Here is a 15,392-nt window from a genome sequence, read left to right on the forward strand (position 1 = left end):
CATAAAAAAAGGAGTCCTGCAATCCGGTGTTATCTTTTGTGTCTAACTTTTTCACATAGCATAATGCCTTTGAGGTTCACTGGAGCTGCTGAGCATGTTAGTTAGTTGGTTGGTACTATGTTCCTCTTTGTTGTCTGGGCTGGGGCACAGTGTTTCTTCAAATGCCTGTTAGTAGACATTTGGGTTGTTTCCAGTTTGGAGCTGTTAATGAGTAAAGCAGCTATGAATCTGCATGCATGTGTCGTTTTGTGGATACATGCTTTTGTTTTCCGGGCATAGACCTGAGGGTGGGATTGCAGTTTTTATATGTGGTAAGTGTATGCTTAACTTGATGAACAACTGGCCAAACTATGTTCCAGTTGCATCCTTTTACATTCCTACCAGCAATCCATAAACTTCCAGTACCCTGTGCCCCCCCACTCCACCCTTGCCCCCCCACCTCCCCACCATCCTTGCCAGCATTTGGTGATGTTGGTCTTTTAATCTTGCTAATTCTGGTGGGTACGTAGTGGTACCTTGTTGTAGTTTCAATTTGCTTTTCCCAAAAGGCGAATGACATGGAGCACGTTTGTGTGTGCCTATTTGCCATTCACAACAATCCTCTTTGAATACCTGATACCTTTCTAATTTCATAAGCAGATATTTATCCTGAGATGGATTAATTTAGGAAGTATGTATATTAAGTGCCCACTGCATCACATAATGATGAGTGTTAAGTCTTAGGGGTGAAAAGGACTTGGTAAACTTTTCTCTCCCTGCCAAAAACCATTAATTGAGCACCTACTATTTGTGAACTGCTCTGATGGTTGAAGAGATAAATGCACTTGAAGCTGGTCACAGAAAAACTAATTGGAAGAGATAATAACAAGGTTTGGGACTACAAAATTTGGGACTACAGGTTTCCCCACTATCCAAAACCAGAGCATTCTATGAAACCTTACATGAGCCAAAATGGACTAAAGCAAAGAAGCAGTTACCGTTACTTTATACAAAAAAAAATTTGAGCATTCTTAGACCCCCCCAAAAATCACCTGTCCTGGTTTTTCTGATACCTTAGGACACATCTTGCTAACAGATGCACCAAATAAATGGAGGTAAAGCCCAGGTGCTTCCAGACACAGCTTGGAGGTCTGGCAGCTTGATGCTGAGATGCTGAGTGGGTCTCCTGGCGAAGGAGCCGTGGGCGCCACTTGGCTGCTCCCGGGTGCGTGCTACCCTATACCGGCTCATCTTGCCACAAAACCAGTGCTGAATGCTAGTTGGGCTTTTTGCCTTTTTTCGTGGAAGTGAAAATCCTTTTCACTTTTCCACAGAAATCCTGTGGATTTCTTTCGGTTAGTGAAAATAGGTACTAATGTAGGTCTTTGGAAAAGTAAAGTGGCATAGTGCAAACTTTGGAAAAGCAGGGGATACTTGTATCGCGCGTGTCATAACTGCCGTAGGGACATGTTCAATGCTTTAGGGGCACAGAAGAGAGGCCGTCACAGTAGCCTTCCTGCAGGAGATGGCTTTTCAATTAGGCCTCATAAGTGTGAGGTGTGGCCCTGGCCAGGGGAACAGCATTTGCAGATAGACATGGCACTAACAGGAATGCCAGAAGGTGACTGGTGGTGGGTGGGGGTAGAATTTAGGGTCATCTTCTCCAGTCTCGGTCTGGTAGGATGGGGGATGTGCAGATCCTGTAGCCGGAAGGCTGAGAATAGTACAGGCTTCTGATCTTGTGGTCAGATTGGGGACAGGTGAGGACAGTTGAGGGTCAGGCTAGATGTGCCTGCAGCAGCTGCCTCTGAAAAGCTGGGTGTCCACCCTGGGACCTGATGTGCCCTTAGCCTCCAGCCTGTGGGAAGCTGCCTCTTTCAGGAGCATAGAAAGCCGACAGTGGGAATTGAGGATAGATGACCGACTCTTTATTCCCTCCTCAAGAAAGCCCGGCTGTAGAGACAAATTGAGAGCCATCTCAGTATGTGTGTTTCAGGTTTGCTGAGGCCACTCGACTGTGTGTGGAAGTGGGGGCGCCACAATCTACTTTTAGTAAATTAGATGTTAAAACCTTCTCGCTGAGTAGTGACGGTGCTTCTAGTCCCAGATGCTGGCCTTGTTTTTGCTGTGAGTCCAGCCAACCTTCCATCTGTGCTACAAAGCGAGTAGGAAGTCCACATTTCCCGGCAAAGGTTGGGACAAGGGGAGGCTCCCAGCCCCACGCCCCACCGTGCTTGCTGCTGGAGCTCAAAGCCAGGCCTCCGCTTCAGGCTGTGCGCGGCTTGGCAGCTGGGGCGGAGCTGCTTCTGAACAGGGAGACCACACACAGGTGACTCAAGAAAGCAGCCGCTACTGGAAGCTTCCCATAGAGAAACGTAGAAGAGTAGACTTTTTTGCAGTGACACTTCATGTGTGTACTTCACAGGTATGTAATTCACACGCATTTGTGCCATGTCAAGGGCAGAAAAGCAAAAGACCATCATCTCAAGTTCATGACAGCCGTAAACTAAAGAGAAAGAGTTAGAACACCGTAGATTTCTATGACCCAAAGATAGGCAGGCAGGCGGCAGGTGCGTGGGCAGGTAGTCATACCGCTGGGATTTTTCTTTACGAAGGTTTTGACTTACGTGCGTGCGCGTGTGTTAATTTTAGCCCCCAGATCCACTGATCGGGATAGTGGGAGGCAATTGACTGCTTCTCCGTTCCTTGTGTTCATTCTGGTCTCCTCCCTGCAGAACCCAGCCCTTGCTGACATCTACACGGAGCATGCCCATCAGGTGGTGGTGGCCAAGTATGCACCCAGCGGGTTCTACATCGCCTCTGGAGGTACCTGTGTGCGTGCGTGGCTCACGGATGCGTGTGATGTGGCCCAGCAGTCCCTCCCAGGCCAAACCCGGCTCCTGGCTTGTCCGGTGGTGGGAGGTGGAGAGGGAGGGTAGAGGAGTGGGGGGCGGGGAGGGTAGAGGAATGGGGGGGGTTGCAGCAGGTGGAGCCAGTGTGATTAGTTTCATTTGAGGCTGACAGGAAAGCACATAAGCCGCCAAAGAGCCCCATTGCAGAACTTTGTCATTGGCGGCGTTCCAGCTGCTTCCAACTCAGAGGTCAGCAGAAATGCTCCTGTGAGGTTGGCCAGGGGCCTTCACGGGTAGCTGTACCATGATGTTTGAGAGCTCACTTTGTGTGTGTGCGCGTGCGCGTGTTTTCTGGATTGTGGCTTTGTCTGGTGTCACCTTTATTCATTAGCTGCTCCTTTCGCAGTCCCTGTCAGTGCTGGCCTCAGGCAAGCGCTCCATTTCACTCTGGTCTGGGCCTTTGCTCTCTCTAGCCTGGCTTTTGTGTGGCTCTGTGGGAGGCTGGCTAGGAGGAGGGACACAAAGATCTTTACCACGTTGGATGCTTTGTTCACCCACTTCTTTGAGGTAGATGCGTTACCATTTACAGATGAGAGCCAGGAATCACAGAAGTTAGCGCGGCTTACCGGTGCCTCCCATTTATTCACCCATTCATTCATTCACATGCTCAACAGATACTTGCTGCTTTGCCGGTGCCCGGCCCTGTCTCTCGCGGGCCTGGGCCTTGTCAGCCTCCCCAGAGAGGAATGAATTGCTGAGAGAACTAATATCCTGCTGAGAGAGGAGGGCTGGGATTCATATGCCCGAGGGGCTGGTCTGTCCTACCGTTTGTCCCTCCCTGCTTGGGAGGCACTGGGAGGCATACCCCTGGAGGGTATGTCCCTTACTGCTTGGCCTTCCTTGAAGAACTTACCTTCCTGGGTCTCCCAGAAGCTGGACAGAGGTTCCAGAGCGGGAGCGTATACAAAATGCCTAGGAGGGTCTTGTGCTGGTGGCACCTGACAGCAGGTGATCAGTGTCTTCCACTAAACCCAGGACATGCCAGGGAGACAGGCATGCTATGGCTGGCTGCTGGCTAAAGCAGGCAGTCAGGGTTGTGTGTGATGGGCTTGGCTGGGAGTCTGGCCCAAAGTGGGCACTTAATGATGTTGGTGTTTAGACCTACTCCAACTCCATCTGTAAAACTTGCTCTAATTTATATGCCTTGATTCATTTTAACTGTGTATTTTTTTTTTTCCGGCCCTGCATGCCAGCAAAATACCTTTTCCTTGAAGGCCCCAAGACGTGGCCTTGGTTCCTTTTAAAATTATGTCTTCTTCTCATAAGAGAAGTGTGGTTGGCGAGGGCCCCACTGCCTGTTTGGCGTAGCTTCTCTGCCCTGGCACTTGGAGCTGCAGGCCCGGCTGCTGAATCACTTGGGAGCCCAGGCCTGCACTCCTGCATCCCAGGGCACGGTGTTCCATCTACCAGAAATCTGGGCTCTTCACATTCTAATGCTAAATCAGTGAGGCAGGCTGGCACAGAGACCATTACAAAGGGCAATTCACATAAGTAAAGGATCAGTTTGACATTTTTTTTCTCATGAAAGCACCCTGATTTGCTAGAGGAACTGAGGGAGGTTTGGGCTGCATGCAGAGATCATATTTATGTTTCTAGCTGGTCCTTTGAATTGAATGAAGACCAACCTTCACTGCAGGGATTAGGTCCTGGGCTAAAAATAGTGTGATTGTGTAGGGTTTGGAGTGAGAGGAGGGAGGCTGAGAAAGTGCTATGCTCTCTGGCTAAGTGGGTTACCTGTTACCTGGGGTTCCCCTGGGGTTGAGGTGGGAGTCCCACCTCTGGAGGCCTGTGGCTTGCTCCCAGTTGGGGTTCCAGCCCTCTGTGGGACCTTTAGATTCCTGTAAGTCTGATGGTCGGTGTTTGTACTGAATGATGGAACCTTCCAGAAGGCCTGCTGTGTGAGAAGTCCATGCCAGGGGCTAGTCCCCCAGCCCTCAACAAAGTGGTCAGTCTTTGCCCTTGGATTGACATGGCCCATGGTACCCTGTTGTCTCATGCAGAGCCATTTCCAGGGCACATCCAATTCCCTTTTTCTAGCCCTGTCTTCTGTGCTAGTGGTCTATGCCGCACGCTCAGTCCCTTGGGCACCCACCAGGGCTGTGAGTCCCAGGCTGCCCTCAGAGTAGTGCACCCAGGCTGCAGAATGGCAGATTTCCTAGAGGCGGGGGGCAGGGGGGGTAGTTAAGGGTTGCTCAGGTGAGGAACGTAGAGGAGAGACCAGGCTGCGGAGCTGAAGAGCAGGGGCCTCAGCAGGCACTGGAAGGCCCATCTCGCTCGCTGCTCCCCATTGCTACCCCATCATGTTGCTAAGCTGCTGAGGAGAGGGGGCAGGGGGCAGGCTCACCCAAACCTTTCCCCTTGGGGCGGTGTATTATCTGGAGGGGGAGATGCCTTCCCAGCGGTGGACAGAAGGTACTTTGTCCCTGTTGTCTCTGGCCCCGGGCAGGTGTCTTTGTTGTATCCCCGGAACTTAGCACGGGCCTTGGCACCCGTGGGCACCTAGTCTGTATTGTGACTGCAGGGGGCTGCCATCCTCATCGGGGCCCAAGTGCCTGGTCTCCAAGCCCCACTCTCTTTCTGGCCCCAGCTGCTTCCAAAAAGAATAAAGTGTATAAAAGCAACTTAAGTGTCCCTGAATAGATGAACGGATACAGAAACTATGCATATGTATACGATAGAATCGTGATGCAGTCTTAAAGGAGGATGAGATCGTGCCATCCCAGACACCATGGGAGACCCTAGAGGGTATTAAAGTAAAATAGACTGGGAAAGGCAAAGACTGTATGATTTCACTTAGGAGTGGAATCTAAGAAAGGAAAAAGAACAAACAAAAGCAGAATCAGACTATAAATACAGAGAACACACGGGTGGTTGCCAGCAGGGAGGGGCGGAAGGAGGGAGAGAGACACGGGCTTCCAGGAATGGGATGAGGGAGCCTGGGGATACAGGGCGCAGGACGGGGAACACAGTCGGGAGATACATCGGGTCAGATGGCAGTTACACCTGCTCTGCGCGCAGCATAATGTATCAGCCTGGCGAGTCACTAAATTGTACACCTGAAAGTATGGGCCATTGTCAGCCCTCCTCAGAAGGGTTCATGGGGCAAGCAGGGCCCACCCGGGGAGGCAGTGGGAAGATGACTGGTGCCAGCCTGGAGAGGAGCCTGAGCCCCCCCGAGGAGCAGGAAGTGGCTGGCAGGGCCCCGGGGAGGCAGGAAAGCTGGCTCTGTCCTGTCCAGGAGGGTGGGACACCGTCAGCCTGAGCTGTGGACGCTGATTCCGCTGGGCTGTAGAGCCCCTTGGACCAGCCTGAGCCTGGCTGACCACACGGCCTAATGTGTGCATGAGTGTGAGCACAAAACCACGTGCACACGTGTGTCCTTCCTGCACACACACGGTGCTGCTCCTTTTCTGATGCTCTAGCCTCTGCCTCTTCCTGTCCTTTCCCTCTGGCCTGTTTGTTAGGGACTTACCTAGTTCCAGGTCATCTTTGGAACTCACCTCCACCAGGCAGCCTTCTTGGACCTCACCTGGAGAGGCCGAGGGCCCCCGGGGCCCTTCAGGTAGTGCTCCTCACATGGCAGTCGGTGTCCCCTGGGTGAGCCCGGGTCTCGGGTGGCCTGCAGAGCAATGGCCAGCTTGCAGCGAGCACCCACAGCATAACCAAGTGCTAGGCTGAGACTGCACATATGCTAACTCGTGTTCCCTTCTCTGCCGCAGTCCGCTACCCCCACCCCAGGTGGCACTGTCGTTTCTCCTCTGGTAGGTGCAGTTGTAGGGGTAAGGTGGTGTTTGCCACCCGTGGAGGGCCCTGCAGCCTCTGTCTCCTCCCTCAGCTCTGCGGCCTGGATGGGAAGACAGAAGCTGTTCTGTGCTAAAGTGGGCCTGGGGATCCTGGGAACCCACGGGAGCCTACCTACTGAGAGGACTTGTCCCCAGACCCAGTCTGGCCTGAGGATTTAAGCCTGAGGAGTTAGTGTAAAATCCTCCATCCTCATGCTAATTTGGAAAGGGCTATGTTGGGTTTGGTCTCAGATCTTGGTGACAGGATCCTTCTGGGAAGGGAAGGGGGTGTGCCTCTCCCTCCCCATCCCGTTCCTTTATTACTAATCCTGGAGGAGAAGCCTGGCTTCTGATCTGCCTGTAGTACCACCCTCCTGGCGTGCCTCACACAAGGATCCTGCTCACACCTCAGTCATCTGGGCTGTGGCATGCGCCTTGCCCTAGATGCTGTAGATGCGGGGGTGCCAGCGGGAGGGTGCAGGCAAGGCGCTGGAGGGGAGCCCAGGTGGGGGCTGCATGCAAATCATGGCCCGCGCCAGCCACACACAGCTCTGCTCCTTGTTAGCTCAGCCACTGCGCCGGAGAGGCAGCTGTCACTAGTATTGTCATCACATTTGGCAAACGAAGAACTTCAGTCCCAGACCTTAAGAAAGCTGCCCAAGGCCCTTCTACCATTTTGATCCCCCCTTGAGATTACTAGCATTTTAGAACCAGACTGCTTCCTGATGCCTTGGGGTGTGCCTTGGTGTGTCTTGACTTTCTGATCCCGCATAGGGCTTGTCATTCAGCTGATGGCTGGTGAACTGCAGAGGCCCAGAAGTGGTCCTCACAGAGGCCACAGGCTCTGCTTGACCAGTGGTAGATTTTACTTACCTGAAACAGGTCCCTCTTCCCAGCTGCATCCTGGGGTAACTCCAGCAAGCCTGTGAACCCCTGGACAGCGCTGTGTGGGTGTGCCTTGTGCCCACATGGCCCTGGCCCAGTGATGAACCTGGCTCTCACCACCCTGTTGTGTCCACAGATGTATCTGGAAAGCTGAGGATCTGGGATACCACGCAGAAGGAGCACCTCTTAAAGTATGAGTATCAGCCTTTTGCTGGGAAGATCAAGGACATTGCTTGGACAGAAGACAGTAAGAGGATCGCAGTGGTCGGGGAAGGAAGGGAGAAGTGAGTCTCTGGCCTTGGCCCCTCCCTGCCCGCGTTTTGTCTTTGCTTTCCTCCTGGGTGTCCTGGCTGGGAGGGGAACAGTGACACCTGTGCCAGCCTGGACCTGGACAAGTGTGTGTGCGTTCCCATGGGGCCTGGCCTCTTGGGGCCCAGGCACATTCCCTCTCTGTCTCTGACATCCTTGGTTCCTCACCTCCTGGAACATTCACGCTCCAGTCAGCAGGAAGGGAGAAAGTGGGAGGGAGCCTGAAGAACATCCTTGGGGTCCCTCCCAGCAGACCACACAGCCACACATGCCTGCAAGGGGTTTGGGCACGTCCCCAAAGGTGGTGCAACATTACATGGGAAAAGGGGACAAGTGGAAATAGGGTAGGGTGGCCCTTGGCAGTGGCCGTACTCAGGGGTCCGGTGACAAGCAGCGTCAGTACCACGGGTCAGGGCCCCTCCAGGGCACTACGGCTGTGGCAAACACTTGGACCTGGCAGGCACGCACCTCGTTTCCCTTACTCAGAGGCTATTTTTACTGTGTGCTCCTGCAGGTGGCAGTTCTTCCACTGTTTTCAGGTCATCTGGTCCAACCAATTCCATTTTCATTCAGTCACAAAGTAACCCCCGCAGTACATTTTCATTGGGTGTCCGCTGACAGCAAGGTATCCTCTCCTTTCTCAGAGCGATGGCAGTTTGTAAATACTGCCCAATGAAACCGTTAGGAAATTGATAAGCCCTGGCAAGTGTCTGTAGGGGACTGTCCACATGGGAGGCTTGTTGGCCGTGGACCACGTAGACGCAGACGTCCAGTCCCTGCCAGGGGCGCCCGTGCTCAGATTCTTTGACAGATAGGGCACACAGCCGAAACCACGGTGTGTCCAGCCACAGCTGTGGTGGGTCTCCCCTCTCCACCCCCAAGCTTTGGCCGTTCGGCAGCCCACATCTCCCCCATCACTCCCAGCGCTGATTGTTTTCTTCCTGTGGTCCTCTCTTTGGGTACAGGTTTGGAGCCGTCTTCCTATGGGACAGTGGCTCTTCTGTGGGCGAGATCACAGGACACAACAAGGTCATCAATAGCGTGGACATCAAGCAGAGCAGACCGTATCGGCTGGCCACGGGCAGTGATGATAACTGTGCCGCGTTCTTTGAGGGGCCACCATTCAAGTTCAAGTTTACAATCGGCGTAAGTGGACTGTCCCCTGGGGTGGTTTGCATGTGAAACCAGCAGTCTAGGCCTGCAGATACCGATGGCAGGGTTGTGGGCACGTGCCATTGATGCTATGATGTGTGGATGGAAGTGGGGTTTATAGGGGAGCTTCAGGTGATGGGGGACAGCACACTAGCCCCCAGCCCATGTGGCCCTGTGCACAGGCCAACAAGGGTGCTTTCAGCAGGGAGGGGCCCACCCTGGGAGACCTTTGTGTTTCTGGGGTTGCAGGGAGGGCGCATCTCTGATGCCCTGTGATCAGAAGAGCATCCTGGCCTAGAAGAGCCTTTGTTAGAAAGGGGTAACCCAGGCTTGGCTCCGCCAACTAGAGACCTGCTGAGCCTCCTCAGTGGTGGAGCTGGTGAGCTTCCAGGGACACCTGGACTTGTCTCCTCTGGTGAGATGATGAGAGCAGGGTCACAGCTGGAATGTGACATGCAATGTGGAGAGTTAGATGCTTTGCCTGTAGAAGACGCCTTAGAAGAGTGTCTCAGCTCTGAACCTCCTCCCTGGTTGGATTAAGGGTCAACCTCAGCCTCACTTATCCCATCTACAAGGTGGGTGTGGGGGACATCGATATTAGTGCATTTTAACCATGAACTTAACTGCACAGGGCTGCCTACGGGTCCAGAGCCATTCCCTGTCCTACCTCATCAAGGATTAAATGAGAAAATGTCCTTAAAGTGACTCAGTGGGGACTGTTTACTTGGACGATTGAATGCAGTGATTCATAAACCGAGGGCAGGGTGTGGCTGGAAAGGATGATGCCGCTTCCTGAGCAGGTCCCCACAGGGTAGCACTTGGGCCGTGGGCAGAATTTCCAGTGCACACCTCAGCTCAGGTACAGCAGGGCTCTGCGGGGTCCTCTGCTGGTAGTGAAACAGACTCCATTCCATCCCCAGGGCCCCTGAGCCAGGGCCAGGCTGGCTGCGTGGGAAGCACAGCCAAGTTTTCTGTGCCCTGCGGGCTGTGCAGCTCGGAGGTCCTTTTGCCGTGGTTCTTGTGGCTGCTGCCCGGTTGGTGGGCGGTGAGGGTTTTGTCCAAGGCTGTGGTTCAAGGTCAGTATTTACTAAGTGCAGGTTAGAGGTACTGTGGGATGAGTTAGATAACTGAACAGCCTGCCTGGCACCCAGGAGAGCGAGGAGGAGGGAGATAGGACATTTCTGTGGCAACAGGAGGCTGTCTCTCCCCCCCCCCCCCACTGTTTGATTTCACTTGGTTGATCTGGGCCATAGGCCGGTGGGGCTCGAACCCCCACCCTGGGGGAAGAGGAAGATCACTTCCTCTTAGCAAATGTAGGCCGAGCCCGGCACAGAGCAAGCTCAGTGGCAAGTAAGCAGAGCCAGGTTTGAGTCCAGTCAGCAAAAACCTGTCACTTCACCATACTGTCAGCCTTCTTCTTGTGCTCTTGTGCTCTCCTGGGAACTTAGCTGGAATATTCTTTCTCTTTCTGGCTTCCTTTCCAACATGAGAGCACGGCCCAGGGGTGTCAGGTACAGACATTTGCCCAGCTGGCACCTGTGTCGAGTATGGGCACACAGCCTTGCCCTCAAGCCTGCCTGTGGAGCCTGTCACCCATGGGTCCTGCGTAAGGACTTGGCTGCGGACCAGGAGTGGGGGACACTGGGTGGCAGCCCAGCGCTGCAGCTGTCTGTCTCTGTGACCCCTGGATGGGCTAGTGGTGTGTCTGGGTCCCCTCAGGAGATGGGACAGTGATGGCTCTCCCCCTATGGCCCCACAGAGCTGTGGGAAGATGTGAGATGCTGGTGAACGTCTGAGTGTCCATGGGGAGTTCTCTGGGCTTCTGTCAGAGAAGATTGTAACAGACTCAGTTGGCCAGTGTATAATGGATGGGAGAACACTCGGGGCCCCCCACACCAACCCACAATGCCTTGTAAATTGTTGACAACTGTGTGGATCAGTCTGACTTACCCACATATATCTGCCCTGGACCCTGGAAACCCCAGGGTACAGCTGTAGTGGATGGCTGGCTGCCTGCCTGTCTAGGCCCCAGCTCCTTGCTGTCTTCCTTTGACCGTGTTTAACACCGTGAGATAAGGGGTGAGCATGTCCAGAGCACAGAGGGGTTGCCCTCAAATTGCTGCCTTGAAAAAGAGTAAATTGTGTTCTCATGTTCAGTACGTGCTGAAGTAAAACGTTGGTGGTGTGAGTACCCAAGGGGAAGTGAAAGCACTATTTCAGACAAACCAGAGTGACCATACATTCTCAAGTCAGACCACTTGTCCATCCTGCTGGCCTGAGTGGGGGGTCGAATTGCTTTTCTTTTTTATTCTTGAGTTTACTGGCTTAAACCGGCTGGCTGCTCACGTGGTGCAGAACGAGCGTAGACTTCTGGTTCCTCCGGAGCTGAGTCATGGATCAGCTTCACCCAGACTCTGCTAGGCCCTCAGGCGGTCAATTAGTGTTAGTTTTCCTTTTGCCTAAATGTGCTGTGGGCTCAAGAGGCTGCAGGAAGATGGGATGGAGGACCCTTTACATGCAATAGGCCCCGGCCCACCCACGTTACAGATGCCGTGGGCCACCTGGGGGGAGGTGGCTTCCAAGGGTCATAGGAGACCATATGGCATGGAGACTTTGGGCCTCACTGCCTCTGCCTCTAGCATTCTGTGGACAAGGTCCCTTGGGGGACCTGAGAAAAAAGGGGCAGGGAGGCCCTTACCTACTCCTGCTTCTGCAGCAAGAATTTCTCCTTGCCTCTCTCGGCCCTGTAACAGATGCTTGGCTAGCTTGCCCGCCTCGTCTGTGCACCTAGCCCTCGGGGGCATTGGACAACTTTCAGTGCTCCTCTGGCCTTGTGCTTCCTCTTCTGTCGGCCGAGCAGGTTGGCTGCTGGGACTGATCGTGGAGCCCCTTATGGAGCTGGCCCTTGGAAAGACTGTGTCCCGTCCCACAGCCAGGTGTTACGGTCAGTAGGATAGTTTGTCTCATTCAACGATTGCTCAGTCGGCACTCAATTACTTTGGGCCCGTTTGTCCAGTCTATGACTGTGTGATCAGAAAGTGGAAACTTCCAGTCTGTATTTGTGAGAGCAGACTGAGCACACCTATGGCAGCGGGGACACCTGGTGTGTCCTCTCCACCCAGGCGTGCTGTGTGGTGTGGTCGGCTGCTCCCGGAATGGCTGTCCCCTGCCACCTACGTGCTCTCACCTATCACAGGTGGCTCTAGGTGGGGGTGCCCCACTTCCTTCTACACAGTGGAGGTGAGTTGAGCTAGAAATCCATCTTGGCTATTATTAGAGGCATTGCCTTTCTAGACAGTTAATTAAAATTGGAGCTCTGATACGCAGGATTTTCTGTTCCTATTTTTCCTGTTTTCTGACTCACAACGGGGCAGAAGCAGCAATGTCGTTCCTTCAAATTGTATCAGATGCCTGCTTTGTCCTGACCCCGGATAGGGCCCACACAATACCCTGCCTCATCCTTAGCCATTCTGCCTTCCACCCTTGCATCTGCTGGTCTTGCTTTTCAGAGAGCCATGGGTGCATTAGTGCTGGTCACTCTGGGGGTCGGCAGGGCAGGTCTCCTCCTCAGCAGGCTGTGGCTGACGGCAGGGGAGTGGCCTGGCCAAGCTCACATGGACAAGCTTCCTGTCCCTTTCTCTAGAGCAAAGTGGTAGATGAACTGGCCTGTCCAGGGTGGCAAAAGAGGCAGGCAAGGAGGGGGGGTCATTTCTGTGCTTCTCAGCCAAGCTGAAGCAAATGAAGGATGTGTTGCTACCCCTCCAAGCCCCTTACGGGGAAGACTTCACAGAGTGAGGGCGAAGCCAGGTGTGGAGGGGACCGTCCACCGAAGGAAGGTGAGGCCGTTTCAGGTGAAGACGGGAACCCATTTTCAGAGCACCAACTATGGAGCTTGTGCTGAGCTCAGGGAGGATGAGGAGGTGTACGCAGGCATCAGAGCCTATTTCTCCCTCCGTGAACTCATGACAGGGAACAAGACAGGTGGGCAGGGCATTTCAGTATGTTAATAGCAATTGTACATTCAGGGGACAGCTGAGGCCAGTGAAACCAGGGAGGGTTCCCAGAGGGGACACCTGAGCTGACACCAGCTCGTCTGCCTGTGCTCGCTGGAGTCAGGCCATGGAGCCCAGTGGTGCTCTGACCCTATCTGTGACATGGGCTCAGGTACATTACTTATTACCTAATGGCTTCAGGACTCTGTTCTCAGTGTCAGGAAGGGGTGACTGTGGGTCAGGTGATGATGGGGGAGGGATAGTGACAGCAGGGGATTCTAGGGAGGATCCACTGACTCGGTCCCCGCCAGAGCTCTTGTCGGCTGTGACTGATGGGAGGGCAGGTGTAGACCAGAAACCGAGGGCCTTCCACATTGGGGGATGGCCTGCAGGGTGGTGCTGTGACTCTTCCAGGGAGCATGAGAAGGGCCAGGGGCTGTGAGCCCTAGCTCAGTGGGTGGTGGCTGGGCTGGGCCACCAGAGGAAGCCTGGCATGTGTCTGGACCCTCCCTGTACCTTACCCCCCAGACCCTTCCTTCTTTGTACTCAGGCCTCACCTCCCTGTGGAATAGGCTATTTTTAGCCCTCACTTTTTTGGTTAATGGGCTGTTCCCGGCTGTTTCCCTTTAAGTGGGCTATTTCAGGAGCAGACAGTAGTTTCCTGCTCATTTGGACTCTTGGCTCAAGCTGCGGGAAAAGCTGACGGAGAGGAGTTTCTAAAGCCAGAGACCTTGGGTTCACATAGCACCTAGTCCCGGGGGGGAGGGGCGCATCTGCTGTTTCTGGCCCTCACCAAACCTAGGCTTGCCCAAAAGGCTGCCTTGTTCCGGGGCCTGAGGAGGGCCATGCCATGTCTCAGCAGAGGATGGCCACAAACCCATCATACGCAATGCTCCCTAAACATCAGGGATGCTGAGTACTGTGAGGAACCAGATCCAGAGAGATGGAGGCAGATGATCAGGGGAGAAAGCCTTTCTGAGGAGAGACAGCAGCATCATAATGGGATTACTCTGGCCGCTGGGTGGTTGTGGGCAGGTGCCGGGCTTGGGTCTCTTCAGGAGGGCATCCTAACTTGTGAGCTGGGCTTGGGGTATAGGAACATTCCTGAAACCAGGGAAGCAGCAAAACGAGTGAGATGATCTGCTCCATCTGTTGTGTATTCTTTGGGCATCCCAGTTCTTGGGGATAGGATCCCTACTTCCCTGGGTCAGCTGTGGCCAGCTCCCTTGTAGCCTTGGGTGGATGGTACCACGGTGGTATTTGGCATTTGACCAGTAAGGATTGGACCTGGGTGGCTCTGCCACAAGGTGCCCGGCCTGCCCAGGCCCCAGAGGCAGTGCAGTCGAGTCGAGAGTTCTGGAAGAGAAACAAGAGACTCAGGTTCTCTCTGACCCTGGTTGTCTCCTAGGAGGCGCCTGGAGGCTCCCCAAGACCTGTGCAGCAGTAAGGTAATGAGTGACAGGGGCAGTGGTGGAAGCAGACAGGAGGGCTTGAGAGATCCTGGTTTCGAAAGCAGATCCGTTCCACTGTGGCTTGGATTGGTGGATTGCACCTGCTGTGAAACATGGAGCACAATACCTCAGGGCAGGGAAGGTCAGCCTTGACACAGATGAGCACAACCAGAAGCTCAGGTCCGTGGCCTTGCTGTCACCCTACAGACCTGGCCTGGTTGAGGCTGGGCCCTGGGAGGCAGGTGGGTGGCATGTTAGTAACAGGACTGCTCCCAGTGGTCACAAAACCAGGGCCACATTCAGGCTGAAGCCACTAGCCACCCCCCCCACCCCCCCCACCCCCGCATCTCTGTCACAGGCACTGATGACAATGCCCCAGAGGACAGGCTCTTCAGTCAGAGCACGGTTCAGCCCCCACAACAGTGCTCGCTTAGAGGAGGCAGGACAGAAAGCCAGCTTGTGTGGATCACCAGTGTCACGGGGCTCAGAGTGCTCAGGCTTTTCTGTGTCTGCCCCTGCAGGGGATCCCTCTGAATGACATGAAGCGTTAGCTGCTTCTGGCCTTGTCAGCTGAGGGAAGTGATGGGATTGCTGAAGAGCAGGATGCGGGGCTGGCTTTGTGCACCAGCTCTGGACCAATTGCCGTGGGGCCCAAGGTGCCTGGCCTAGAAGTGTCAGCGGGTAGAGATGGCAGTCTCGTGGTTCCACGGGACCAGAGCTACCTACACCAGGGAAACTCCAACTTAGGGATGACTGTTCTGCTCCCCCTCCCGGTAGACCTCTGCAGACACATGGATTCCTCTGATCCTGGCTCTGTGGCTCACCTCCTTAGGGTCCTGGCCCCCATTTCTCCTTCCTGGCCTGGGTGTCTTCACCAGTGCAGCGAGCATAGTGTCCTTGGAGGGTTGTTATTACAGGAGCGCTACAGAT

At 54.2% G+C, this 15,392-nt stretch overlaps 1 protein-coding gene across 1 annotated transcript in view; it reads left to right on the forward strand.

The window, feature by feature from the left end:
- Positions 1-15,392, forward strand: part of WDR1 (WD repeat domain 1) — a 43,212-nt gene that overhangs the window by 11,050 nt on the left and 16,770 nt on the right. Inside the window, exons 3-5 of the mRNA XM_072806300.1 lie at positions 2,715-2,805; positions 7,695-7,842; positions 8,833-9,013. Of these exons, the coding sequence (XP_072662401.1) occupies positions 2,715-2,805; positions 7,695-7,842; positions 8,833-9,013 (420 nt within the window). The remainder of the gene's footprint in view (positions 1-2,714; positions 2,806-7,694; positions 7,843-8,832; positions 9,014-15,392) is intronic.

The sequence above is a fragment of the Canis lupus genome, chromosome 2 (genome assembly GCF_048164855.1).
Source record: "Canis lupus baileyi chromosome 2, mCanLup2.hap1, whole genome shotgun sequence".
NCBI classification, from domain to species: domain Eukaryota; kingdom Metazoa; phylum Chordata; class Mammalia; order Carnivora; family Canidae; genus Canis; species Canis lupus.